This window comes from Anas acuta, chromosome 22 (assembly GCF_963932015.1).
Source record: "Anas acuta chromosome 22, bAnaAcu1.1, whole genome shotgun sequence".
Classification (NCBI taxonomy): domain Eukaryota; kingdom Metazoa; phylum Chordata; class Aves; order Anseriformes; family Anatidae; genus Anas; species Anas acuta.
Window position 1 is genome coordinate 4,152,950 of NC_089000.1, and position 25,570 is coordinate 4,178,519.

The following is a 25,570-nucleotide window of genomic DNA, read 5'->3' on the forward strand; positions in this document are numbered from 1 at the left end:
TGTATGTCTTAAAACACAATTTTTAAATATATGCTTCTGAGTGAAAATTAGTAACCTTGATGGTGCTTCTCTTGCTGTCATGGAGACACCAGGTCATGGTCATATACCACCTGTATAACTAACATTTTTATTTTCATATAATCTTTAAAGAAACTATTTTACAGAGTGTGAATCCTGGCTTTTCTTTTGAATTTTTGTTGTCTATTTTGATTGTAAAATCCAGAAGGCAACACATATCCTTCCATTCACCCATCTATAAAGTACTTTTACATGCAGCCGATATATTTTAAACTCATGTAATACACATGGTCAGCAGTTACACTGACTAAAAATCTTAAAGGTAGCTTGCTGAAAAAGTTTCACCACCAAAGCTTTAGAGATAATTGAAGTGGTCTGAAACACCTTTGAATAAAACCCTTCAAATGCTTCCCTGGGGAATTTTGTTTCTGTCCTTCAGTTATAGAGTTCAAGTGCATGTCTTCTTGGCAAAAAATATCTTAATATCTTATTTATGTATTTATTTATTTATTTATTTATTTTGGCCAGTCACAGAATATAGGGCTGTTCCCTTTATTTTTCTCACCTTGAATTTCAGGATGCTTAATTTGTATTTTATAAAAACATGCAAAATGGTTGGCTTAAAAATGAAATTATAAGTGGTTCTCTCACTGTAGTGGCTTGTCTCATCCTGAAGATCTCCAAAGCATCCTCAAGTGAGTTCTGCATGGCATCACCTACTTTCAAATTAACAATTTGAAGAAGGAAGGTAGCAAAAAAAAAATAATATCACAGCTGATAAGTCTTCTATAGTTTGTTTTTGTTTTTAGCAAAGGCTTCTGAATAGCAGCCTTACTGCTGAAGTATTACAGTTCTAGTCATACAGTCTTTGAAGATTGCATTTTTCTGATTTCTACTTGGATTCTCTCCCTGTACTAACAGACTTCTTAAGATCATCACGGCCTTTCTGTGTTGCTTCTCAAGTACATCTGATTGGAACATACAACTTCAAGCTGTGCAGTTTAAGCATTTTTGCAACATTTAATGCCTAAAATACATGTACTGCTGTTGGAAACCTCAATTTTAAGTAAAAAACAGTATGTCGCAGTGGTGCCATCTAGTGGAATAGTGAAGCCTGTGGCTGTTGCAGTACACTGCCGGTAGACATGACAGAGCAGATTTGAGTCAGTGTGTTGTTTATATTGGAGTAACGTGGTAGCATTAACCTTATTTCCAAATAAGTAAAATCATCACTCAGTTCCATAAGGAAGACACTGTCAGGAATCATAGAATATATGTAATATTTTACTCCCAGTCCAACAGATTTCCCTGTACAGAGTATGAGTCATTTCTTCATATTTTAGAAGCTACTGTACCTTTTTAGTCTGATGGTATCCCACATAATTACCACAAATCTCACAAAACCTCACGATGTTTTTAAGCCCTTCAAGCTTCAACAGGTTTTGTCTGCCTCATTTAGTAGCTGTAGTAATTCTGAACTGACAGGGAGGAAGAAGAAATGTCTGTAAGATTGGATTACTTATCTCTCCAAGTGTCAGGGGTAACTTCAGTTTCTACAAAAAAAAAAAAAAAAGAAAAAAAAAAAAAAAGTTCTAATTCATTTATTGTGCTTAAGCTAGATTTAAGTTATACTCCTCTGACTTTTTCCACTAGCAAGCCCATCCCTACAATACTAGAGTTACCAGGGAGATACATTGCACATGCAACAGGTTGGTCTGACCGCTTAAAGATATTTACAGGAGGCAGAATTAAGCTTCTGTGCAACAGCACACAAGGTCAAAAATGAGAGATGTGTTAACCTAATTGAACAACCACGTGCAAGTAAGTCTTGAGTAGCATTGTTTTTACTCTGTGTGTGTGTGCTAATGGCATTCAATTGCCTTGCAGACTGGAACCTACGTGATTGCTCAAACCTCTTGTCATTATTGTGGGATGACACTATTTTGTCATAGGCTCCGCTCCCCCTCTGGTAAGCTGAACTTAATTATTTTGAGAACAAAGCAGCTATGGCACAACATAAAGTTTACATAACACATTTAAAATGCAAACAACGATAACTTCTCCTGAAATACTAATCTGCAGCTTAAGAAGTATTTTGAATAATGAACTTGTATCTTGTGATGTCCTCTTTACTTTTTACCACTCCCAGAATTACACAGGTTTAAGCTCTCCTCTTGTTTGATGTTGGCATGCCTGTTTAGACTTCTTATTTTTGTTTATTGTTCTGATTTAGACCAGTAGTTAACTGTAAACCAAGCCCTGTCATTTGTCTTTTTTCTCCTTCCCTCTGTCAATACATTCAGAAGACAGGTATTTAAGATTGTTTTTGGTGTTTATTAGCAAAAATCAGATATTTAACATGGCTAACAGACAGCATTTCCTGAGCCAGATATATCATATCATTTAGATTAACAGGTAGAAGGAATCAACTCTTGTCTGTACAGCTATCATTGGACATGAGGATGCGTGGCCTCCTGTATATAGCTGTCTTTCCATGTAGGAACCAACACTCATATTCAAGCTCTCTTGAAGACTTGTCTACATACTTGATTCTCACAACGAAGCTCCTAAAAAAAATAATAAAATTAAATATATAGTAATCAAAGGAATCATCTCCAAAGACGAGCATCGATCATTTGCCATGAGTACTGACAATCACTCACCTGCTATGCTAGTAAGTTATGCTTAATATTCTGAATTTAAATATGCAAGAGAAAGAAAAATGAAACAGTAAAATTGTTCCAGCTAGGCTAGCTGAAAGCAGAATGTGTACTGTCAATTGCGTATACTACTGAGATGATAACTTGTGCATGTTATGATCACAATAAAAACTGTATTTTTGTCATAGATACAATTCTGAAATATATATACAAATCTGAAGTAAAGCAAATACCAAGTGGAGGTCATCTCCTTCAAGCCAGTGAGTCCAGCCCCTGTTCTTCTTCTCACCAATCTGGACACAGACAAGTTTGTCGTTGTCCCAGGTAACTAGGCTCTGTTGAAGAAGAAACAGTGTTCCTATATGTTATCTCAGTTCTGAAATATACCTACTAGTTAATATCCTTTTTGTGAAAAAATAAAATAAAATAAAATAAAATAAAATAAAATAAAATAAAATAAAATAAAATAAAATAAAATAAAATAAAATAAAATAAAGGACTAAATTCTATTATGCAGGAAAAAGTAAATTAAAGTTTCTACCTCTGTGTCACACTAGAAATAGTATTCTTGATAACTTCAGCTGAAGTAGCAAGATTGATGATGGCATCTTAATTCTGTAAGAACTTTTTTATTATTACTATTTTATATATAGTCAGTCTTACCTTGCATTTCCTGTTATCCAGGCCTTTATTGTCTTCTTCAAACTCTTCTCCAATTTTGAATTGGAGCATGTAGTCTCTGAATGTGCTTGTGGTATGGATAGATAACATGTCCCCATCCTGTTTGATCACTTTCTGAGGCTTCAGCATTTTTGCTATCTTGCGTGTTGCAAAATCAATACCTTTGACAGGAGAAAAAAGGATAAGTTGTGCTCATCACCGGCCATTCTGACAGCCAGGATTTACCTTTATTGCTTCTAGAAGCATTTCTTAAGAATAGCTTGCTATGCAAGGGTTCGATGGATTTTTTTAGTTGCTTTGTTTTTTTGTGTTGTTGGTTTGGGTCCCCCCGTCCCAAACTGTTATATGTTATACAGTTCAATGCATGTTCTTCAAAATTTGGTTTCCCCACACATACCCATCAAGAACCCCTTCCTTATTAGATACAGAGAATAATTAATACCTATTTTTTCATCCTTTGAAAGAGGAAAGGTGTTATGCAAAGTAACAAGAATTTTCTCTACACTGTACCTTAGAGTCAAATGAAAGACAGTCCTAAAACTGAATTACTCAGGCTCATTTTCAGGACATGCCACTGGCTATTAAGACCTTTTGAGTGCAACTAGAAAACATCACACTTAAAATATTGCCTGGTTATCTGTAACAATCAGTTGTCTTGAACATCATCCTCATGGTCTTGGTAATACTGAGCTTGAAGTATTGCTTTTAGGGTTTATTCCTATTTTATTTTATTTTATTTTATTTTATTTTATTTTATTTTATCGTAGTGAATGTTTATTTATTTAGAGGAACAAACCATCTATTTAGCAGACAATAGTTACATGCTCTAGCTTTACATAAGATGAGGTGTTAAATTTCATTTAAAAATCCTTTATATAGGCAGACAATATTTATTATCATGGAAAAAAAAAAAAAAAGTGAATCTGTTGCTTATAATGAAATTGCTTTGTATTCAAATTTCAGATTTGGGAACTTGGGAATAAATCCTCATTATGGAATACCCTCCTCCCCCTATGACAACACAGCAGGATGAAGAAAGGGAGAAGAGTTTTCAACATGCTAAAGCTATTGACTAGATGATTAAAGTAGGTCACCCAGCATATATATGGATAGAAAATAGATTGCATTCTACTTGCACATGCAATTACCTGCAAGGGATACTGTTAGCAGTCAGCTTACACAAGTCTACAAGGCAGAAAGAGGTGGCAGGGGTAGGTGAGGGGAAGGGGATATGCAGGGTTACCTGCTGTCAGTCTATAATTAGCTTTGCACATGAAAGGTAATAGAGTACCAAGAACTTTTAGTTCTCATTACAGCACCATTAATATCTCCATAAAGATCTGAAAAAGATAAGAGGTTAACTTCAAGCACATGAGGAAAGGGATGGTTAGAAGGACTGCTCAACAGGTCACAGAATAAGCGAAGTCTTGTGAGCTGTTTAAAGATTCATGATACTAAGCAAAACAGTTGCCTTGATTTGACAAATACACAAGAACTTGTTTGTTATTTAGTAATTAACCCTAAGACTAAGTAATTAACCCTAAGACTAGACCTAAACTAAGGTCTATACGTTTGTTCTGAAAAGCAAGAGAAACTCAGTGGACAGAGAGAACTCTCCCTCATCTCATATAAAAAGTATTCAGAAGTTCTCCAGGCTGAGTTCCTGGAACCTGCCAGGATGCCTGGGTTACAGGCTAAAATAATTGCTAGTGCTATGTAATAAATCAGCAAACATATACCTCTCCATTGTTTTTCTAGCCAAAAAAAGAAAAAAAAAAAAAAAAGCTTCAAAAATATCTAGATTTTAGAAGAACTCAAACACTTAAAATTGAGAAAGAATTTCATGGGGGAAGGAAGAAGAATAGAATGAGGTATTTCACCTACCTAAAGCCACCATATAGCCTTCAAAATTGTCATTGCTGACAAGGTTCCAGGTTCCACTGAAATCTACAGGCATTTCTAGACTGCAGAAAGAAGTTGCAATGAACCCCTGAGCAACAAGCAAAAATAAAGAAATAGGCTTCCAACCAGGCCTTATATGAGGAAGACTGTGGGTGGAATTACATCAGAGATCCTTTCTGATGGAGGGGAGGGGTACTGTTGCTGAGCCAATAGGTGACAGGACATTTGTGGATTAGCTTCGGCTGTGTTGGAGGGAAAAGTTCACAGTTTCTGAAATCTTTGTATGGAGCAAATGTTATTAACCCAAGAGTCACACAGTACAAACGAAAAACTGGTTAAACTTCTGTCTGTCTTGTATACTTTAAAGGGAATCACAGACACAATTTGTCATTAGCCAGATTCCTTGCGTGTATTTTGGGTGTGGGGGTTTATGATCTGAAATCTACATATTTGTTGAAAAGGTGATCTACCCACTGCAAATTCATGATGTTTTAGCAGGCAGGGGTTGACTGGTAAATTGTTCATGGTACTGTATCTGCAAGTCTTAAAGTAGTACTTATGATACAGGAATAGAACTAAGTAGAGTGTCTCATTGGTTTATTCCTGGAATGGATAATAGGCAGCATTGTTGTCTAGTGGCTGTAACAGGAAAGTGAGAGACCAATTGTTTTTGCGTATGTTATTCTCTAATGTGACTCTCAACACAACTCTGCTGTGCCACAGTTTACCCACTTGTGTTCTGTACTTCTGTTAGTTATATCTTAGGTAAATGGACATCCAAGTACATGGGAAGCATGCAGAGTAAACACCAAATTCTCTGGTTTCCCTGGTGCTTTTATCAGACAGAAAGTTTATGTAACAGCTAAGCATGAGACAACAGATCTAGAGGCCAGAGATCTGTTCACAGTTCTACAGCTCTATATTTATCAGTTTTTCTAAAGGAAAGAAGTCAAATGCCTGTTATTGCAATTCACATTTGACTCCTAAAAACAGCTAATGACAATAAGAAATTCAAAAAGTACTCATGTAGATAGAAGATGTGGCTCTCCCTTGCTTTTTATTCTTGACGCATACAGTAAAGAGGAGACTATATGGAGCATTAATCCCGTTGATGCTTTATTAGGTGCTGTGCATTGTGCTAGAGTATATAGAGAATATAGCACATGGTGCAGCTAGGAAGCTTCAATATTGGACTTCAACACAGTGAAATAAATTCCTTAAGTGATGACCCAGTCATATATTTTGAAAAATGAATAGAAGAACACTTCAAAGGGAAATGATATGTTGGAAATATTGGAAATAAGACTTGAATTCCTACAGAATACATACAATTCTCCAGTCACCTGCAGTTCTTCCATCTTTGGCCACTTTTTGCAAACTCTACGCCTAATTGTGATAATTTACGAAGTACATTTAAAAAGAAATGGGAATTTATAATCCTGAAATAGTAAGCAGTCTAGAATTTTGAAGTACTGGAGTTTCTTATCTGTAAAATGGGGAAAACAACAGCTCCCAAAATTGTGCATATGTTTTAAGCGTCAGCTTAATCCTACATTTTAATTTGTCAGATGGGACAATAATGATCATGACAGTGAAGGCTACACTGAAAGAAAAACCCAAAATTGATGGACAAGGGAAATCTTAACTGCTGCTAGTAAAAAAAGAATTTGGTATTCTGAATCTTGAATGAAAAAAATCACCTACAGCTACTACATTTACCTGGTCACTGATTCCGGTCAGGCTGAACAAAAGGATAATATTTTGCAGAGAAAATTGTTTCACTGAACTTTAACTACATTTTTGGAGCTGACAGTTTGACCTATATGACTCACAGAATCATGTGAGTAGGAAATTAGGACGTCAAAGCTTCTTTCCTGTTTGCAGTTGGATATTGTTCTCTAACCTATACTAAACTGGGAATGGTACAGAGAAATGCAAATTAATGTTTCCCCTGGACTCCAGTAGTAGCATTTCACCCACAATTTGTTATTACAAGGTTACAATACTAAAAGAGCACTGTTGCAATACTGTTGACTCTTCCAAGTAAAGAGAAGTCAGTACTAGTATAAATCCTCCCCAAAAGTCTGGATTAACTTTTTAGCTGAAAATTAAGATTGTGCTGATTGCCCAGGATGTGGTGCTTCTTTCTGTAAATCAGTTCAAAATCTCGAACTAAGATTTATGGAGGATACTCAGGTAACTATTTAAAGACTAAGCCAAGGAACTGTGTATGCAACTTTGTGAGAACTCCCTAGTGTACTGGCCACCTCCTGTGATGGTTCATTTCATCTTCCTCTATTTTTCCTTTTTTGTGGATATTTTTTCCATGTCCATCTTAATTGCTGTGCAGCACTGAGCTTATAAAACATTCTGCCAATGATGTGGCCTCATTACAGAAGTAAATTAAATGGTTCCTACTGCTGTTGCAGTATTTGTAAAATAATTTGAGTCTGAATTACTTATGTGGCATAAGGACCCTATGTTCTCTTAATAGAGTACAACCAAAAGGAATAATGTCAAGAAAGCAAGCCTCATTTTTTTCTTGCAGAATATCTGTGAATGCATTACAACTCTTTTATAAAGAAGTTCAATGAACTGCACGATTCCCAAACCTTACACTTACAAGTATATACATTCTCTCTTAGATTTAGTCCACTCTTGCATGTTTTACTACTTGAACGTTTCAGAATATGACACCTCACTGACTGTGATGCTGATATTTAGAACTGACCAGAACAGCAGATTGTCGGTATATATTTACTTCTAGTGTTGTAATAGGGAGATTTCTGGATCCCACTGGTAAAACAAAAGATCCATATTCACCACGATTTTTGAACAATATTCTGTATAGACAAAACCATACTGACATCATTACTACTTAAAAATTATGCAGTCATCAAACATCAGATTTGGTTAATGACTAAAACTACCATATTGCATGCAATTTATTTTATCGGAAGACTCATCACATATAACTACATTAAAACGCAGTGAAATAACTGTCTGAAGATCACAGCTTTATAAACATCCTGTTAAATATGCAGTTTCTCTAGAATTACACAGTGCACCAATATATAACAATGTAATTATTTGGAAGAATAAACCTAAAGTGCAGTTTTACTCTGAAAAGTGACCACATAAATGGGGTGCTTTCCTACTGGAAATATCTGCTCTGTTTATTCAGAAGCACACTTGTTGACGTGCATGCTGAAAAGAACACTTTCCTGCTCTCTGTTCTTGTCAACCATCAAGAAAGACAACAGACGAAAGAATAACATAGATCTTATCCTTTCGCATGCACCATCAATAATACAGTTTATCTTCAATGGCAGTTTGATGCTAAGGTGTGACATAGGGGCTTAATATGTCCTTCAATGCCTTTGTAACTGTTGATGATACATGAACCCAGCCTCATTATCAAAAGACTGTGTAAGCTTGCCTAAGCTCTAAGGGAAAAAATGGCACTGAGCACATTTGATGCAGAAATCACCCAGGAAAAAAAAAATAAGATCTATGATGCTACTCTATGTCACAGTAGAGTTACAGATGACCTTCTAAGCTGTGCCTTGATTTTGTTACACTAAAAATTTCCTTGTACATTACCTGCAGACGCTCTGCCTTTGAAGAGGGGGAGTGAGAGAGTGGCTGTGGTGGAACTCAGCTGCCCACCCATGTAAAACCACCACAGATGGCTACCTTTACACAGCTAGCAGAACAGAGCTCCTAGTACATGGTAATTTTATAATATTGTGAGACTCCAGGTTTGTATGTGTGATCGTAGCTCCACTGCAGGTTACACGTTCTCCCACTAGAATCTTTAATCTCCTGTTGGGTTCTGTATGAGTCCTGCACATTCTAGGGCAACCGTCATGTTCTGTGTTGGGCTTCTGGCTTCCAGATTCACCCTAAGCTCTCAGTGAAGGCCACACCTCTGCGTAATTTTTTGGGAATCACCTGCCAGGGAAGAAGGATGACAGGTTGTCACAGTTATGATCCCAAAGCAAGTCCATGGTTCTAGTCTTGCCCACCACCACCTACGCTCTGCACATCAAGAACTTCATGTTCTGTTGGCTTTGTTGATCCTAAAAAATGTGAACAGATTTGTTTTGAGGAGATAGTATGAAAAAGCTGTTGACCTGTTAGGTAGAGTCTCAGAAACCTTGATGGAAACCTTGACATTTTTATTAAGGCACATAATCCAAACCAAAAATGGGATGACAGCAAAGAAAGGGAGGTAGAATTATATTACCATGACATTCACAGTGCCTCTTTAGTTTATATTCACTTAATACAGACAATATGTTTTTAGATTCTAAACCAGATTTCCAGCAAAGAAAAACATTTCACTTATGAACAGTCCTAGTGTCCTACTATTTCTTTTCAACTCCACTAACATAAAAACATATCTAGGTACATACATTTGGCTCAAAAGTAAAGGCTCATTTATTATTTGAAATAAAGGGACAACTGTCTGAGAATCTGCAGTGACAATATTATTAACTTCTTTCCGTTAAATCAATGGCCATACACCAGTTTCTGAAGTAGTTATGAGAAACGTTGTTGAACTGTATCTACAGCTCAGGAAACATGAATGGAAAAGTAAAGCACAAGCCAATTTGGGGAGCAAACTGTGTGAGAGCAAGTAAACGGGCTTCATATTTGAAAGGCAGGCAACTAAAAGCATGATCTATCTAGTGCCATTTCAGCCAGGAGTAAGTTTTTCCCTTCCAGGGTACAGCTAAATCATTTCTTTAAGTTGCATCATATGTTAGCAACTTAAAAAGTAGTAGTAATTATAGGGATTTACTATTAGTAAGTGGTATGTTTTGAAATGAAATGGATTTATTACTTACAGCACTGTGAGTTATTAAAAACATTTGTGTTCCTATTTTATAAATAGCAGTCAGAGCAGTCTGAGTTAAAACAAATCAGAACATTCTAATTTATCTGTTCATCAATTTGTAATTCTCATATACTGCTGTGAATTCTTGTATGTAGTTCATGAACTGTGACAATATGCTTAAAAGTGAAAATCTTCTAACCGTATTTTTGAAAAAGATTGTGTGGGCCCAATTCTTAAGCAAACCAAACCTCAACAGCAACTACATGTCTACTGAATTTGCCTGCTATTTAATAAAAAAGTCACCAAAAACAAACAAGCAAATAATAAAAAAAAAAATCCTGTACCGACTAGTACCTTTTCACAGCAGAAAGTAAATTTGCTGTATAGTGCCTGTTAGTTCTTGGAATCACTTGCGTATTTTTGTAAGGGAGCTAAGACAACCCCAGCATTCTTGTCTTCACTTTCTGGATTATATAGATTATTTTTTTCTATGTATGCCAGAACTACATCAGGCACTAGGTAACGTATGCTCTGGCCTCTCCGCAGTGCTCTCCTGATCCTGGTGGAGGAAATGTCATTTGTGATCCATTCTTCCACAAGGTGAATATTATTCTTATGTCTCCACAAAAGATCAGATTCGTAGATGAATTTCTGAACGTTGCTTCCAGCCCTACCGATGCATACAAGGCCATGATTTTGCACAATTTCAGTGATGTCCTCCAACTTCCACAGGTTGGGGATCCCAAAGGATTCCAGCACGTCACTTCCACAAAGCAGTTTAATCTGTGGGGTACCTTAAAAAGAAAAATAAATGAGAAACTGGGCTTGGTTTAGGCCACCAGATTTTAGCTAGCTTGATGAGGACATTTAATATCTAGGCCAACTCTTCCTATCTTGGTTAAGATTAAATTAAAATATATATATATATATTCAGAGCATATAGTTTACAATTAGTAGCCTTAATACAAGGTTTCTCTGACAAAAGGTTATGGAAGCCTTTTCATTCAAGAGGACCAAAAAATATACTCTAATATGCTTATTTAGCTTTGGGGTGAATCAATCGAAGGATCAAAGTAAAAGAAAATCTAGAGAGGATTTCAGAATAGCTAATTAGGAAGGGATACTGTAATGGTTTTAAAACTTTATGTGACACTCTGTAGAGTTACAGAAGAGGAACTAGCTTTTGCATGGCAAGAGGTGGAGGGGATTGCATAAAAGGAAAGAAAAAAACAACCAAAACCCACCATTTTATGCTTTGGAATCTAGATGAATAACCTTTTTCACTAAAATCAGAAACAAGAAGTAGCATAAAAAAAGTTACTCATCAGCACAATTCCCTTGAAATAGCAACTATTGTTAAGCATTTAATTTGCAAATAGACTTAACTTTTTATATCTGGACTCTGATTTTTCTTTTTAATAGGGTCGTGTCTATTTGGTTCCTGTTTCCTCTTCCGTCCTGGCTTTGTTAAAGGTAAAGCATTCTGCAGACTACTAGTGGGATCAGAAGACAAAAGCTTTTGATGATGGTACCTACAAAACAGAGGTATTTAAGATATTTTAAAGATGCAAAAGAATATAGGGAAGAGTATTATCTACTAAATAACCTTTCACCACTTCCTCTTGTAGTGTCTTCACAGAAAACCCATCCAAGAACTGATCTGCTGGAAGGTCTTCTGAGAGTTGGCTTATAAGATGGTAAAAGTTCAGAGATTTCAAAGCAACAACTATAAGGTTTGTTTCCTTGTTTTTAAAGAAAAAGAAGAACCTCAGTTAAGTAGCAGTGACTGAAAGAGCAAAAAACATTAAAAAAAAAAAAAGAAATTACTTTAGATGATTCTCATGCTAGCCTTTAAATACACAAATTGGCAGCATAGCACAAACAAAATCAAATGAGAGAAGCTTGCATAGCTTATGCCCACCCTATTCTAGTCTCTTGTCTTTTCTTAGGAATATCTTTTCAGCACAAAAACTAAATAGAGCCTAAGAAAAAATACATTGTCTTAGAAGCTGTTCTCAGGCACATTTGGTGTACGTTCATGACTAACATTGCAATCCTTCACTTACAATGTTTATACAAATAGTACTTTTGACTTCACTGAGTTTATTTATTCACATGATTTGGGGTTAGTCTAACTTACAAGAGCTAACACCATTCCTTATTATTCTATAGGTTCTCAAAACTTTTAGGATTTTACAGAAGAATACCTTAAAACTTTTACTGTTTCGACCCACTCACTCTGGCTGCTTTCCCAGTCATCAACTTCCACCCAATCTGAGTTTTTGGTCGCTAATTTTGCCATGGTTACTCGGTGATCAGCACTGATCAGACCTTTCTTCTTATATGCGTCACTTACTGGTGAAATTATTCCTTTGATTACTTTGTATTTTCCTGTGGGGGAAAAAAAAAGCATATCGCACAAGAACATGAAAAGTGGCTGAGCAGATGTTATTTCCACAGTATTGTATTTAAACTATTACACACTCATTGTTCACTGAAGTCTCTAAGAACATCAGTGACAGCTCTAATAACTAGCCCAGTGGAAAAGTACGGTATATTTCTGCCACTGTACAAGGAGGCACAATTAAATATTCAGTAAGAAATATTAGAAAGATATATCTCTATGACATCTGCTCATGCTTTTCTTATTTCAGACAGAAAAACTATAAAACCAGTGCTTTAGTTCATTAGAATTAGTAAAAGGCAGCAAATAAGTGAGACTGTATTTAGCCTAGAGGAGTCAGTAGATTACACACTCATACTAGCTTCAATACCTAATCAGTTTTCCAAAAATATCTATCACTGTCAAACAGGCATAAACAAAATATTCACCTTAACATTTAAGTGTCTGGATAGAGAGCTGTTTTGAATGATATAAATTACCATCCTACCTGTTTCATCAAAATAGTCTTTAGCCAGCTCAAATAGCCTGAGATGCATGTTGGTAATGGGATTAAAGGATCCACAGGCCAGCAGTACTACTTCAGTCTTCTTGTCGGGATCTTCCATAGCCATTCCTCACAGCTACAGAGCCAAGAGGAGAACGTTGGGCCTAGTTACTGTGAGAGAGATCAAAAATAATTATTTCTACTCATTTGTGCTGCCAATAAGCAGATGATTTCAAGGGCAAATTGATCACTGTATTTTCCTCCCATCAGCATTTGGCTTGTGATCGTTCATGTGATACTGCACTATCCAGCTTTTAAGAGATTAAAAACACTCCCTCTAGTTCTTCCTTGTTACTCCTGAATAGAATGCAAGGAGGACAACATATGTAATAGATACGTGAACCTAACTTTGCCTTGTCCATGTATTAGCTTGACAGTTGTAATTCCCTCCTATATGCAAGAGAAGGAAGCACCTTCAGAAGTTAATTAAAAATGGACAGCTCATCAAAAGAGAAGCTAGTGTACTGCCTGCTCGAAAGAAAAGCAGCTAGTGCAAAACAAACAAACAAACAAACAAAAATAAACAAAAAACAACCAAACAAAAAAATCAGGAGGAGAGATTAAGGTCTCCAATTCCAGGACAAACTTTATTAGAATGTCATAGTTGTTTGGTTTTGTGTTTTGTTTTTTTTTTCAGATGACAATGCCAATCAACTGCCGAAAGACACATTTGCAGGGAACTTCCTTATAAATAACTTCCTTACTTCTGGTGCTAAGAGTGGGGAATAGAACATCCTCTGAGAGTTCCCAGTGCTGCTGCGGTAACTTGCAGTGATTATTTTCAGCAAAATCTACATAATTAACATTATATTGAATTAAATTCTGGAAGAGAGGAGGGTTAACATTTCTTTGGGATTTATTTTACATGCTCCTAGTATGCAAGATAGTGCTATGGCCTAAACATGAAAACAACCAATCTACTGAGTTTTGTGGAAAGCAGGTACTGTGTATACCGGTGAAACTAATAATAGAAGAAAAATGAATTTAAAAAAGTTCAGTGAAAGCTGCAATTAAATACCAGATTTTTTTTTCCTTCTTAAAAATACAATTGCACTGTTCCAATTCTGCAACTTGAGTTTCAGAAAGATGTTTAAGAATTGGGGAAAACAAGTAAATTTCACCACTCATCATTTTCATTTCTGCTCCCACTGCATGGATTTTTGCTCCTCAGTGTTTCATGAGAACATTCTGGCTTGTCACGATGGTTTCTCCTAGGCTGGCCCTGAACAAGCAAATGAAAACTGGAATATATTATGGGCCATTCTCCTGCTTGTTACTGTTTGTGAGATGTCTGAGGCACTGGGGTTGAGCACTGAATGGTCTGCCATTATTTCTACAGCACAATCTGCCTGGAAAAATCCCACAAGGTCAGCCTCATGATCAGTCTTCTTTGCAAAGAAACAGCAATGCTCAGTGCCGCCACAGTGGTGATATATCTCATCACAGCTGAATCCTTTAACAGCTCCTATCTACTAACATCAAATAGCCCTTGAATAAAAGGAAATCTTGCAAGACATCTTATGAGGTACATTTTACAAGTTTGGGTACTTTTCTGTGCTTTTGAGTTTCACAAACTTTTAAAATATTCTTTATTACTGCAGAGTAGTTCCGCATTCGAAGGGATTGGTGTTACTTGGAATGCAGTCTTCACAGGGGCATCAGCTCGAAGAGTTACTATGGGAACAGGCAAGGAAAGGAGTTGGACTTGCCTTTGTAATGCATAAAGCCCCACTTGCTAAAGAAAGTGACTCATACTGCAAATTGGAAAAGGATTGATTTTCTGCTTAAAAAAAAAATAAGGTAAGGGAAAAATTGAAGATTTTAAGATGAAAATGTATAGTGCCTTCTTGAGTTAGTCAAACGTTCTTTTTCATCCTTTTTGCGCTCTTTAGAAACAGACAGGTATTGCAGCATAAAATCACCTTGCAGCACTGCATATCTGCACAGAAATTAAGAACATCACAGTTTGCCCGTACTCTCAGCCTCCTAATCTGCGTTGACATCCTCTGTCTAGGACCATTTGCATAGAAAACAGCTACATGGCTGATGTGGAGAGCAGTGCAGATGACAGGAGGTATCACTGTGATTACTGACATTAGTTTGTCATCGTTATACCCAGCAGAGTACCCACAGAGCTGGGACCTGCTATAAAATGACCTTCATACAGCGCTAACTCTTTGGTACGAGCTATGTGCAGTCAGTTAAGTGTGGTTTGTTTCACAACACTGCAAACAGCCACATCCGTTATTGTTCCCTGATATCGAGTACTACATAAAATGTTAGTCAAATCTCTCTGTAGAGACTTAAAAAGAAAAAAGGTAAAGCTGTGCTCAGTGATTGGTTCGGTAAGCATAGGATGCTGTGGATCATTTTCACTTTTTCATAAGGAAAAAAAAAAAAGTGCAATGTAATGTATATGACCCTTTATATGTATGTTTATATCAAGTCTCGGAATGTTTGTGTGTGATTTCATGTAGCGTGCAGCACTCGCAGCCCTGACACCGGACACGTATTTGCACAGACCCCACCGGGATGTGCCCACAGCAGATCCTGGCCCGGCCCCGCACCCCACGCTGTTCGCTTCCACGGGTGCGCAGGCAGCGCGGTGAGTCCGCCTCGGCCTACCACCTCCACGCTTCCGAGGAAAACACCCATTTATAAAAAACAACCAAAAAAAAAACAGAAAGATTCAGACCCATCACACCGCCGGCGTACAGAAGGAAGCTCCGCTACCAGCTGCCCCGCGCTGGGCCCGCCGCTGCCCGGCCCGTTCCAGCAGCCACCCCCACCACGAGAGTCCGGCCTGCCCTGCCCTGCCCTGCCCGGCCCCCCCGGGTCCCTTCGGTCCCTCCCCGGCCCCCTGCATCCCCCCGGCTCTTACCCGGGCCCTCCCTGCTCCCAGAGCCGCTGCGGGCGGCGCCATCTCCGTGGCCCCGGCGCTCCGGAAGCGGCCCCGCGGCGCCCCGCTCCCGGCCTGCCCCAGGTGAGGCGGCGGCGGGAGGGCACCGGGGGGGATCCCGGAGAGATCCCGGAGAGATCCCGGAGGATCCCGGAGGGGCTCGGATCCCTCTCCAAGCTCCCCTCCCTCCCTGCCTGCGGGCACCCCTGCGGCCTCCCCTCCCTGCCGGGCGCTGCCGGCCTTGCTTCTTTCCCCGTCTCCTCCCTCAGCCCTTCGCCGTTACCGCTTCGCCGTGGTGCTCGGGAGGGTCGTGGAGCCTCCCCGGGTGCTTTTCAGAGCCCGGGGGGTGCCGCTGGCATCCGTGCGGGTGCTGGGGGCCGCCTGCTCGGTACCCGGGGAGCCGGCGTCTCGGCTGGGTGCAGCCTTCGGATCACTGCGCTCAGGCCACTTGGCCTATTGAATATCCAAAAAGCAGGGATTTTCTCTAGAATGTTCTGTTTTTCTGCAGCTAATGGTTTCAACTGGGGTGTTTATGTGCTTCAGGCTCCTAAATTCGGGTTTTTGGCTCTGAAGTTGTTTTGCAAGGGGCGGTTGTAGAGGAGGTGAAGAATAAAAATTGAGGAGTTCTAGGATGCGAGGAGACAGCCTCACGTTGTGCCAGAGGAGGATTAGGTGGGATATCAGCGAGAATTTCTTCACGGGAAGGGTGGTTGGGCATGGGAACAGGCTGCCCAGGGAGGCAGAGTCACCATCCCTGGAGGTACTGAGGTACTGAAGAGACATGGACTTAGGGACATGGTTTCCTGGTGGACTTGATGTAGGTGGTTTGGCTTGATGGCCTTAAGGGTCTTCTCCAACCTAAAGAATTCTATAAGAGCCTGCTGTTTTCTTATAGAGAGGCAAAAAGTCATCAGTAATTGACGCTGGGTTTTGGAGATGTTTCTATGTGATATGGCTGTTTGAGTTACTATCTTGGCGTATGATTTCCTGCTACAAAAACAATGACCCTGTAGACCTAGCCTAATATTCCAGTATTTCTGCTGCTGGGATCTCAAAGTGATTTTATTAGACATTCTGTCATCAATATATTGATCAATCGGATCACTTTAAAATGTGCTTTAAGGTGTTGATACATAACAGTAATGCGTTCTTTCTCCTAGGAGTGTTATGTAACAACTTTGGATTTTCTTATGAAAACTGAAAATGGCTTCAAGAGGAACAACAGAGACCACTAAACTAAAACAGAACTTGGAAGAGCAGTTGGATAGGTTAATGCAGCAGCTTCAAGATCTGGAGGAATGCAGGTAATAAAAGTAGATGCTTTCCTCTTAAATGGGAATATTTTTCTTAAGTGTTTGGCAGAAGAGAACTGTACCTTTCAAACGTCTTTTTTTTTTGTTTTGGCTTTGTGTTTTGATGTGGCTTTATTTTTAAAAAATTACAATAGGATGTTAATATTAAGTAGTAAAAGTGATATGAAAAAAACATTTTTTATTAAGGTCATTCTATCCCCTTGAGGAAAATGAGGGCAAAAATATTAATTACAATTTTCTTTGAAATTTTATATTTCAGTGGGACTTGTTAACTTGCAGTAGTTGTTCACAGAATTCTCAATTTTCATACAAACTTTTTAATATCAGTTATTTGCTTTTGCGTGCTTTTATTTTGCTTTGTCTTATAATTATAGATTTGGTTGTGGATATTTTTCCATAGTTTGTTTAACATCTTCATGTGATACTCCTGACTGTTTAGCTCTTTGTAGGCTATAAAATTTGAGATAGGAAAAAAAAAAAACCCCTTGTATTTTCAAGAACAGTTCTGTGTGTCATTCTTTGAGTTTACCAAGGCTTAAGCAGCAGGATTAAGGGCTGATGTTTTTTTTGTTTTGTTTTGTTTTTTGTTTTTTTTTTGCCTGAATCAGTTGATGGTTTTGGAGTGAGGAGGTGGGCTTTTCAGATAATTTGATCCACCTTACCTTTAAGTAAGGCAATCTCACTGCATTTTGTTGTTGAGATCCCAAATAACTTTTTTAACGTTGCACCGTGTGTTTAGTATCTCGTAGCTGTCAGTGTCTTTTTATGCAAATGAATTTGTACAAGCAACACAACTGCATGGACAGCTATGAAGAGGTACAAAAACAAGAAGCAAACTCATATTCATGAGCCAAATAACAGCTAAGAGGGCTAGAAGCGGAATAACGTTAAGTGCTATGAATATTTTTATTGCTATTTGAGGATATGTGCTTCATGATACACCATGATGTAATATGGAAAAAAAAAAGGACATCTCAGTTTTAATCCTGTGATTTAATACATCTTGTTGGCTCTTCTTTAGAGAGGAACTAGATGCAGATGAGTATGAAGAAACAAAGAAAGAAACTCTAGAACAGCTGAGTGAGATCAATGACTCACTGAAGAAGATTATGTCTGGAGATATGACTTTGGTGGATGAGCTCAGTGGCATGCAACTGGTAAAGATGATTCTTACTCAGATCTGTCTGACTGATGTGTTATTAAAAGTAGGTTGGATTCTGCCTGGACTCAGCAAAACAGGAAATAAATCTAAGTGGTCTGTTATAATATCTATACAGGGGCATGTGAAACCTGCATCTCTGCACTGAATGCTTTTATTATTTAATGCATGTGTATGTATTAAAAACTTGGTTAGGTCTCTTCATTTTAAAACAGGAGGGGAAAAAAAGTATCAGTGATTACATTGTAGAAAAAAATGTGGGAAACTGCAGGGCCTGAATATTAGAAAATGTTACTAAATAATTTAAAAGGTGTGAGAGACAATCCAGGACAATATATGGTGAGAAACGAAGTTCTTGCCTATTTGTTAAGAAGGATAAGGATAGCATTTCATACGCTCGTATCTCTGGTTTGTATTTCAGAGAGTCATCCCAGTCCAAATGAAAAGACTAATGGTGACTGTAAATTTAAGTTCTTCTGGTGTATTGATCTTATTTTATGTTGACTCACAAACTTTTGATCAGTTTTCTGTCTTTTCAAGTGTTTAATGAAAACATGGTATGTTCCTGACAAGCCCTGTGTTTTGAGTTATGTTTCCAGAGAAATCATGTTTTGTCGAAAAATAACTGTGGTGAGATTTAATATAATAGCTCTGATATTCTGTAGAGTATTTTGAATAGCAACGGGAGATTGACCTCATCAATTACATTCTGCTTACTCTTAGAACTGTAATTGTCAGTGTGGGCATAAAAACTGCTTAAGATAGCACAGCACATTCACTTGTGTCCTGATGATATCAGGAAGATGTTGGAAATTTAATTAAGACCTGGACTCTAATTAAAAGTTGCACATCTTTTTCTCAGTATAATTGCACCAATTAGTGGATTTTTCAAGCCCTGCATAAATGTTGGATATTTTTTTCATCTAAGTTCCATGGTTGTGCAAACAAAGAAAAGCTCTCTTATCAAACGATGCAGAGGATACTAATGATGCTTTCCAGCCTTCATTAATCTTGTCATGCAGTTATAGTTTATGATTGTTATTAGTTCTGGTCATTCTTGTACTTTTCTTTGCAGGCAATACAAGCAGCCATCAGCCAAGCATTTAAAACTCCAGAAGTAATTAGAATGTTTGCAAAGAAACAACCAAGGCAATTGAGGACAAGGTTGGCAGAGGTGAAGGTTTCTGTTTTACTTTAAGAACAGTTTATTTGAACTAGATTGATTTAAATTTGTAATGATTGCAAGGAGAGTACCAAGTGTGTTAGGAAACTTGGTAGCATCACGAGGAGATAAAGAAGTTATCTTCCAGAGTTTGTCCAATTTCAAATGTTCATTGTGGTAATGGGGACAACAATGTATATGAGTTATTCTCTATCTTGCTATTTCAAAACAAAAATATGGTTAACAGAAAGTGAGCTGAGTATAATTGCAGATGGAAGATCTGAAGAGTTTGAATCTAGAATTGTGTTGAGGGGCTGGAGAGCGCACTTGTGTTTCAGATCATGACTGAATTTGAGATTTAGATTAAGTGAAAAGTGATTCCCTTGTGTATCAGTGATGTATGAATCCATAATTTTGAATGAATTGCACATGAGGTGCAGAGTATCTGCACAATGTCAGAAAAAATGTGCAGCCATCTGTTGAGGTATAGGTAGGTCTGTCCCTTACTTCCATGGGTACCGTGCTTACTGATACAGACCCAACACATATGTTTAGGCTGTTGCAGTGGTCATGCTGTTTTATTGAGTGAAACTGCTGGGAGGTTTATATGTTTTCACTTTTTTTTTTCTTGGTATACAGATGGACAGAGACTTAATGGTTGGAAAGTTGGGACGAGACCTATACACACAACAGAAAGTTGAAATCCTGACTGCCCTCAGAAAGCTTGGTGAGAAGGTAAAGCATTAGCATGAAAGCTAGTTGGTGAATAGACGTTTTTATCTGTATACTGAAGACAAATCTTATATATTAAAAGAAGAAATAACAACTTTTTTATGAACAAATCATAAAATGTATCTTGCTTTCATAGTAAATGTCTTGAAGCATGCACTACTAAACATGCCAAATAGTATTGTACATTTATATAAGACTATAACTGTCTTTGTTGGGCCATAGGAGTGAATCACATAGAAGTTCCCACAAGATCATGATACGAAAACTGCAATACAAGTCTTTTACTAGCTAACTACCTCCTGTCCACGTAGCAAGAGCTGTCAGACTTTTGACACACATTGAGCTTTAACTCAGTTTTGTATTGTTGATAATATCTGTTCCTTGGTGTGAGATACACACATTTGAGAGGTAGATGTTAAACGTATTTCCCCAATAATTGCATCAGTGTGCAGAACAATCCTGCTTTTGTGTGTGTGGTGTGTTTTTTTACCGCTAGAGGGAGGAAGAGAAGTTATTTCTTTTTGTTGAAGGTGTATGAAGAAAATGAGTTGCTGTGTATCTCCGTAGTTAAACTTTCCTAGTAAATGAGGGAATGTGATGGAAAATACCTAGTGTGGTACTAAAGGGAGGTACGTTCCAGGTAGGTGATATTAGCAAGTGCTTTTCCTCAGAATATTGTTTTTGTTAGATTGTCAGAGGAAAAAAAGTGTTTTGGAAACATTTAATTAAGATTCACATCTAATTCAGATTATGAACGGAATCTGTGAAGTTACCCGAAGGTCCTGGCATGAGTTCCTTGGGTCACCACAGACAAGCCACTCTGTTATGCTTTGACAGTCTCAATCTTTTAAAATGATCAGTCACCTACTTCACAGAGGACTTCCCAGGATAGTGGTTTCTCATCTGTTCTGAATGTGACAAATGTTGGTAAATATTACCTGTTTGTCTGCACAGTACTGCAAAATGTTAGGTAGTTCGATGCTTGCTTACGAAATACAGCAAAGACAGGTAACTAGTAGTTTTTCCCTACATCTGACATGATTCTAAATGTTTGTACCCGATGTTCTATTGTAGCCTGTATTTTTAATTGTTAAATTGACACAAATGCTGTGGGTAGTTTGACACATTTAATTCTTCTTCGCTTTAATAAGGATGTATCTGAGGTACTTAAATGAGTGAATTTTAACTTAGATATCTGAACCTTTCAAATGTAGGTTATTGCTTCATTATTGTAAATATTTTATGGGCATCTGTCACCAAGGCATCAGAACACAAACATGAAAGCAAAATCTACATGTGTAAATGTCACCGATGATTTACAGCACTTTAAAGGAAGAGACAGTTTTCTAGGTCACTGTTAATGTGGTCAAAGCTGGCTGCGGCTCTCTTTTGGCTTTCGTCAGTAAATGATAGGAGGTGAGCTGAGAGCTTAGCTCTTTAGTGTATGGACCACATGACAGAAAAAAAAGGTAGTTCTTATCCTTTGCAGATGGTACAAAGATGCAGGGTGACCATTTCAACAAAAATTACTACTGGAGGTCTTGAAACCTAGTGGTGCAGACGCTGTCCTTTCTGGACTGACAGGGGGTATTGAGGACGGTAATTCAGTGCAGGGCAGTAGCTTGCATTTTTACTTTGGCTTTTAGTATTAGATAAAACTGCAAATTGATAATCCCTCTAAGCTGTCACATTTCATGATGGAGATGATGGGAATACGGTGGGGATATGCATAGTTAAGGTATCAAGTTCAGTTACGGCCTTTTTTGGTTTAGCTGACACCTGATGAGGAGACCTTCTTGTCAGCAAATGCCGGTGCAGCCCTGAGCCAGTTTGAGAAAGTCTCCAGTGACCTTGGTAAGTTTTCATTCTCATAAAATCCAATTTCTTTGCCTCTTCAAACAGCGATAACTAGAAATACATATGATTCTCTAGGAAACAGAAAATAAAAGCAAAAGATTCATGCCATTAAATTCTGACATGCTTTTTCAATTTTTATTAACAATGAAACTCTGATACACTGCCCATCAGGGAAAAGAAATGCAGCAAATAAACTCAGTGCCAAAAAGCCACAAAAAGGCAAGTGTTCCACATAATGCTGAAGCCTTGAATGCTCTGTCTCAAGCAGACATATTGCTCGTACAGTTAAACAATACTTTTTTGCATTAATGACTCTTCAGGAGAGCCTTTTCCTCTGCTCGATGCAGAGAACCCTGCAATTACTGGCACGCTGTCAAAATAGAGCTTTAAAGCACTTTTCTTGCCATGATTGTTGTAACTCTAATCATGTTGACAAGACCAAAAGTTCATTTATAATATGCATTAAATAAGCACGACACTTCATTCTATTTTTACTGTTAGAATTGGGATGAAAGAGCTTTGAATGGCAGGAATGTGCCTGACTAGGTCAGGGTACAGATGAACTAGTTCTGTGACCGAACTCTTAGTGCTCCTCTTTCTGAATGCAGGCAAGGTGGGAACCCTGTTGTTCAAAAGGGTGCTTCATTAGCAGCTCTCTACATAGTTAGTTTTGGAGCTGTCCAATCCAGTATGTCTCTGTTTGTGCTTTTTATGAGCTCAAGTGTTCTACTTTTCAAAACGCAGGTTTGATTTCTTTTGATTTCAAATGTTTTGCTTGATTTATGTTGTATGTAAGGAAATTCTCTAAATTACGATTTCTACTAATACTTACTGGAAATATTTTTTCCTTTCACAGGATCAGGAGACAAAGTTTTTGCTCTAGCAAGTTTTGAAGTAGAAAAGGCAAAACAATGAAGAGGTGTGTGAGGCTTGAGTCTCTCCAGTTGTCAGTAGCATTGGACTTCTGTCATTGTTTTTTCTATTTTTTAGATGTTGCAAAAAAAAAAAAAGGGGGTGGGGGCAAAACCTATCAACAAACCTTAAATCTCCTGAGTTCTCAAACAGAAGACATGAAGTAAACAACCTTAAAGTGCACTTGGTAACATTGGTGTCTGTGTACCTCTCAGTAACATAAGTTCTGAGGCTAAACACTAAATGGTACTCAAAAAACAAAACCTTGTTATGACTGTCTTTGAAAAGAATCGGCTATTTTCAACTTTTCTGAATGTGTATTTCTCTAACTATTAAAATACGTTTTTTTTGCATGTGGTTGTACCAAGCAGATCTTTTTTCAGGAACAGTCCTAATGAATGAGTTATGTTTTGGGTGATTATTAAGTTGCTCTTAAGTTGTCTTAATTTCTGTTTGGGCTCCCTACTAAGTATTTTATACTAGGAGTGCATTGCATCTTTTAAAAACTGACATAGCTTATTTTAAGTACCATCTTTCTACAAACTGTTTGCAGAAGAACCAAAATGAGACTGTATACTAATCGTTGGCCCTTGTCTGCTTGTTTACTGTGTGCATGAATGAGTGTCATTGTGTCCCAGTCTTGATTGACAAACAATGGAAGCCCTGTAGAGAGACTTCTGGAGAAATTTAACCTTCTGTGTTGAAATGACAGGGCATTGCAAGGAAATGGCAATGAGAAGCCCTTTCTGTGACCTCTTATTTGAGCTCTTGGTGTATAACTGCATGCTACCATTATTTCCCAGGATTTCTGAGATAGCATAGAATAACTTTAAAGTAGAAACAATTTTTTTAAAAAGTGTGGGGGGTGGGAAGCTCTCTTAGATGACTGATGCAACTGTAGCTGTCTAATTATCAGGTGGTGGTGCTGTGCAGAGGTCAGTGCTTTCACAAGAAAGTTAGAATCCTGAGTAGTTTCAGATTATAGGATGATTTTAAAATCAAAGGGAGCATTTGGTTGCAAGTGAATTGATGTGCCGTTAATATAATACTGGGGGGGGGGGGGAGCAGAGCACTGGGACAGGTTGCCCAGAGAGGTTGTGGAGTCTCCTTCTCTGGAGGTATTCAAAACCCACCTGGATGCCATCCTGCACAACGTCCTCTAGGTGATCCTGCTCAGCAGGGGGGTCGGACTAGATGATCTTCAGAGGCCCCTTCCAACCTCAACTGTTCTGGGATTTGGCATCTGTCAGAGAATGTGTAACTAGCCAGTTGCAGACAGACAGTTCCTGTTCCTATAAGATGTGGCAGGAATGTTTCAAGAGAGGAAAGCTACCACTTTACTGCTTAAACTCTACACATGATGTGTTTTTTCTAAGTTAAATTAGTATTTCCTTAAACAAGAGCAAAGTACTTAACCAAGTATCAAAGGCCATGACTGTTTATTCTAACTTGACAGAAAATAATATTAAAAAGAGGATAAACAGAGATCTGTATCTGTATTGTAAAGGTGATAGGCTATTTTTTTGACAGTATGCCTACTTAATTTTTAAGCATGTTTCTGAAATTGTGGCTCTTTATTCAGAGGTTTTGGCTGTCATGGTAAAAGCAACCTCCTAAAAACATGATCTTAAGTTTTGAGTTTCTGTGAATACATTAAGAACCTCGACAAGCTAAACGTTTTCCTGAGTTGTTGTTGAATGCAATTTATGTTGTTGCTGCTGATCTGCAAAATGTACTAACTCCTGTTGCAGTAACTTTGTTGCTACTAGCAAGAAAAGAATGGCAATAAGGCAGGAAATAATTACGAGGGGAAAAAGTATCTAGATTCCATCTTGCTAGTGCTTTGGGTTATAAAAAATTAAATTCAGGTACAGAAAGTAAGGATAATATCAAATTATTTTAGAATTGGTAATGATTTAGAAACCAACTTTTAAACCCAAACGTTGAGTAGATTCAGTACCAGTTGTTGATGGCATGGCTGTTTTTGGCAACAGTGGAGTTGTCAGCATTGTTGCATTTGTCAGCAATGAAAGTGACTGTTTTGAGGAATCCTGTGCTTAATGTAGTGCGCTGTCAGTGTTTTACCTGCAGTGTGTGTATTTTAGGCTTATAGCAAGACCTGAACTTCATTGAGAACTGCCATTAAACCGAGTGGAGTAAAAATAGTCTTAAATGTAAATAGTCCACTGTGATGTTAATGTCTGACACATAATAGTCACTTAGAGGATAGGTGGTTAACATAGATTACAAACAGAAAATTAACATGATCAGTTGTAATGTAGATTGCATTTATAGGGTATAACTGCACTGTAAATAAGCAAGTTTGTCTAATTGTAAACTAGGATTGGAGTAAACCAAATAATGTTTTTTCAGAATGATTTTGCTTCAGTAGTTAACCTTTTGAATTCTAGTCTTTTAGAAATGAAAGGCTATATAGTATAGACAGCATAATTCATTCATTTAACTAATGGATTTTCTTCTAAT

General features: G+C 37.8%; 3 protein-coding genes across 6 annotated transcripts; 1 reads left to right on the top strand and 2 right to left on the bottom strand.

Moving 5' to 3' along the window:
- Window positions 1–2,331: 2,331 nt before the first annotated feature.
- RBP7 (retinol binding protein 7) lies at window positions 2,332–5,399 on the bottom strand. The gene is made up of 4 exons (XM_068658921.1): window positions 5,244–5,399; window positions 3,342–3,520; window positions 2,912–3,013; window positions 2,332–2,585 (listed from the first exon to the last, which is right to left on the bottom strand). The coding sequence occupies exons 1-4, from the start codon at window positions 5,314–5,316 to the stop codon at window positions 2,535–2,537; spliced, it is 405 nt and encodes a 134-aa protein (XP_068515022.1). The 5' UTR covers window positions 5,317–5,399; the 3' UTR covers window positions 2,332–2,534.
- A 4,022-nt stretch (window positions 5,400–9,421) lies between these two features.
- Window positions 9,422–16,375, bottom strand: NMNAT1 (nicotinamide nucleotide adenylyltransferase 1). Of its 3 annotated transcripts, none has more exons than XM_068658917.1 (6): window positions 16,235–16,375; window positions 12,996–13,163; window positions 12,343–12,495; window positions 11,711–11,846; window positions 11,491–11,636; window positions 9,422–10,898 (listed from the first exon to the last, which is right to left on the bottom strand). In XM_068658917.1, exons 2-6 carry the CDS (start codon window positions 13,117–13,119, stop codon window positions 10,498–10,500), a joined length of 960 nt encoding a protein of 319 aa, XP_068515018.1. In that variant the 5' UTR covers window positions 13,120–13,163; window positions 16,235–16,375; the 3' UTR covers window positions 9,422–10,497. The 3 variants fall into 3 exon arrangements, with proteins under 3 accessions (XP_068515018.1, XP_068515017.1, XP_068515019.1); XM_068658916.1 differs by lacking the exon at window positions 16,235–16,375 and adding an exon at window positions 15,934–16,074; XM_068658918.1 differs by lacking the exons at window positions 11,711–11,846; window positions 16,235–16,375 and adding an exon at window positions 15,934–16,074 and having other exon boundaries at window positions 12,312–12,495.
- LZIC (leucine zipper and CTNNBIP1 domain containing) lies at window positions 15,897–23,933 on the top strand. 2 transcript variants are annotated; one of them, XM_068658919.1, is made up of 7 exons: window positions 15,897–16,035; window positions 17,112–17,255; window positions 18,286–18,421; window positions 19,499–19,597; window positions 20,225–20,320; window positions 22,090–22,171; window positions 23,031–23,933. In XM_068658919.1, exons 2-7 carry the CDS (start codon window positions 17,155–17,157, stop codon window positions 23,087–23,089), a joined length of 573 nt encoding a protein of 190 aa, XP_068515020.1. In that variant the 5' UTR covers window positions 15,897–16,035; window positions 17,112–17,154; the 3' UTR covers window positions 23,090–23,933. The 2 variants fall into 2 exon arrangements, with proteins under 2 accessions (XP_068515020.1, XP_068515021.1); XM_068658920.1 differs by lacking the exon at window positions 15,897–16,035 and adding an exon at window positions 16,484–16,623.
- The last annotated feature ends 1,637 nt before the right edge of the window (window positions 23,934–25,570 follow it).

Coding starts and splice junctions, on each gene's coding strand:
- NMNAT1 (XM_068658917.1), bottom strand. CDS start 13,119: ATGGCTATGGAAGATCCCGACAAGAAGACTGAAGTAGTACTGCTGGCC. Junction 11,637..11,710: donor ACAAGAGGAAGTGGTGAAAG/GTTATTTAGTAG, acceptor TCTGTTTTGTAG/GTACCATCATCAAAAGCTTT. Junction 10,899..11,490: donor TCAGAGTCCAGATATAAAAA/GTTAAGTCTATT, acceptor TTTCTTTTTAAG/GTACCCCACAGATTAAACTG.
- RBP7 (XM_068658921.1), bottom strand. CDS start 5,316: ATGCCTGTAGATTTCAGTGGAACCTGGAACCTTGTCAGCAATGACAAT. Junction 3,014..3,341: donor TGGATAACAGGAAATGCAAG/GTAAGACTGACT, acceptor CTTCTTCAACAG/AGCCTAGTTACCTGGGACAA. Junction 2,586..2,911: donor AAGGAGATGACCTCCACTTG/GTATTTGCTTTA, acceptor TATTTTTTTTAG/GAGCTTCGTTGTGAGAATCA.
- LZIC (XM_068658919.1), top strand. CDS start 17,155: ATGGCTTCAAGAGGAACAACAGAGACCACTAAACTAAAACAGAACTTG. Junction 17,256..18,285: donor CAAGATCTGGAGGAATGCAG/GTAATAAAAGTA, acceptor GCTCTTCTTTAG/AGAGGAACTAGATGCAGATG. Junction 19,598..20,224: donor TGAGGACAAGGTTGGCAGAG/GTGAAGGTTTCT, acceptor CTTGGTATACAG/ATGGACAGAGACTTAATGGT.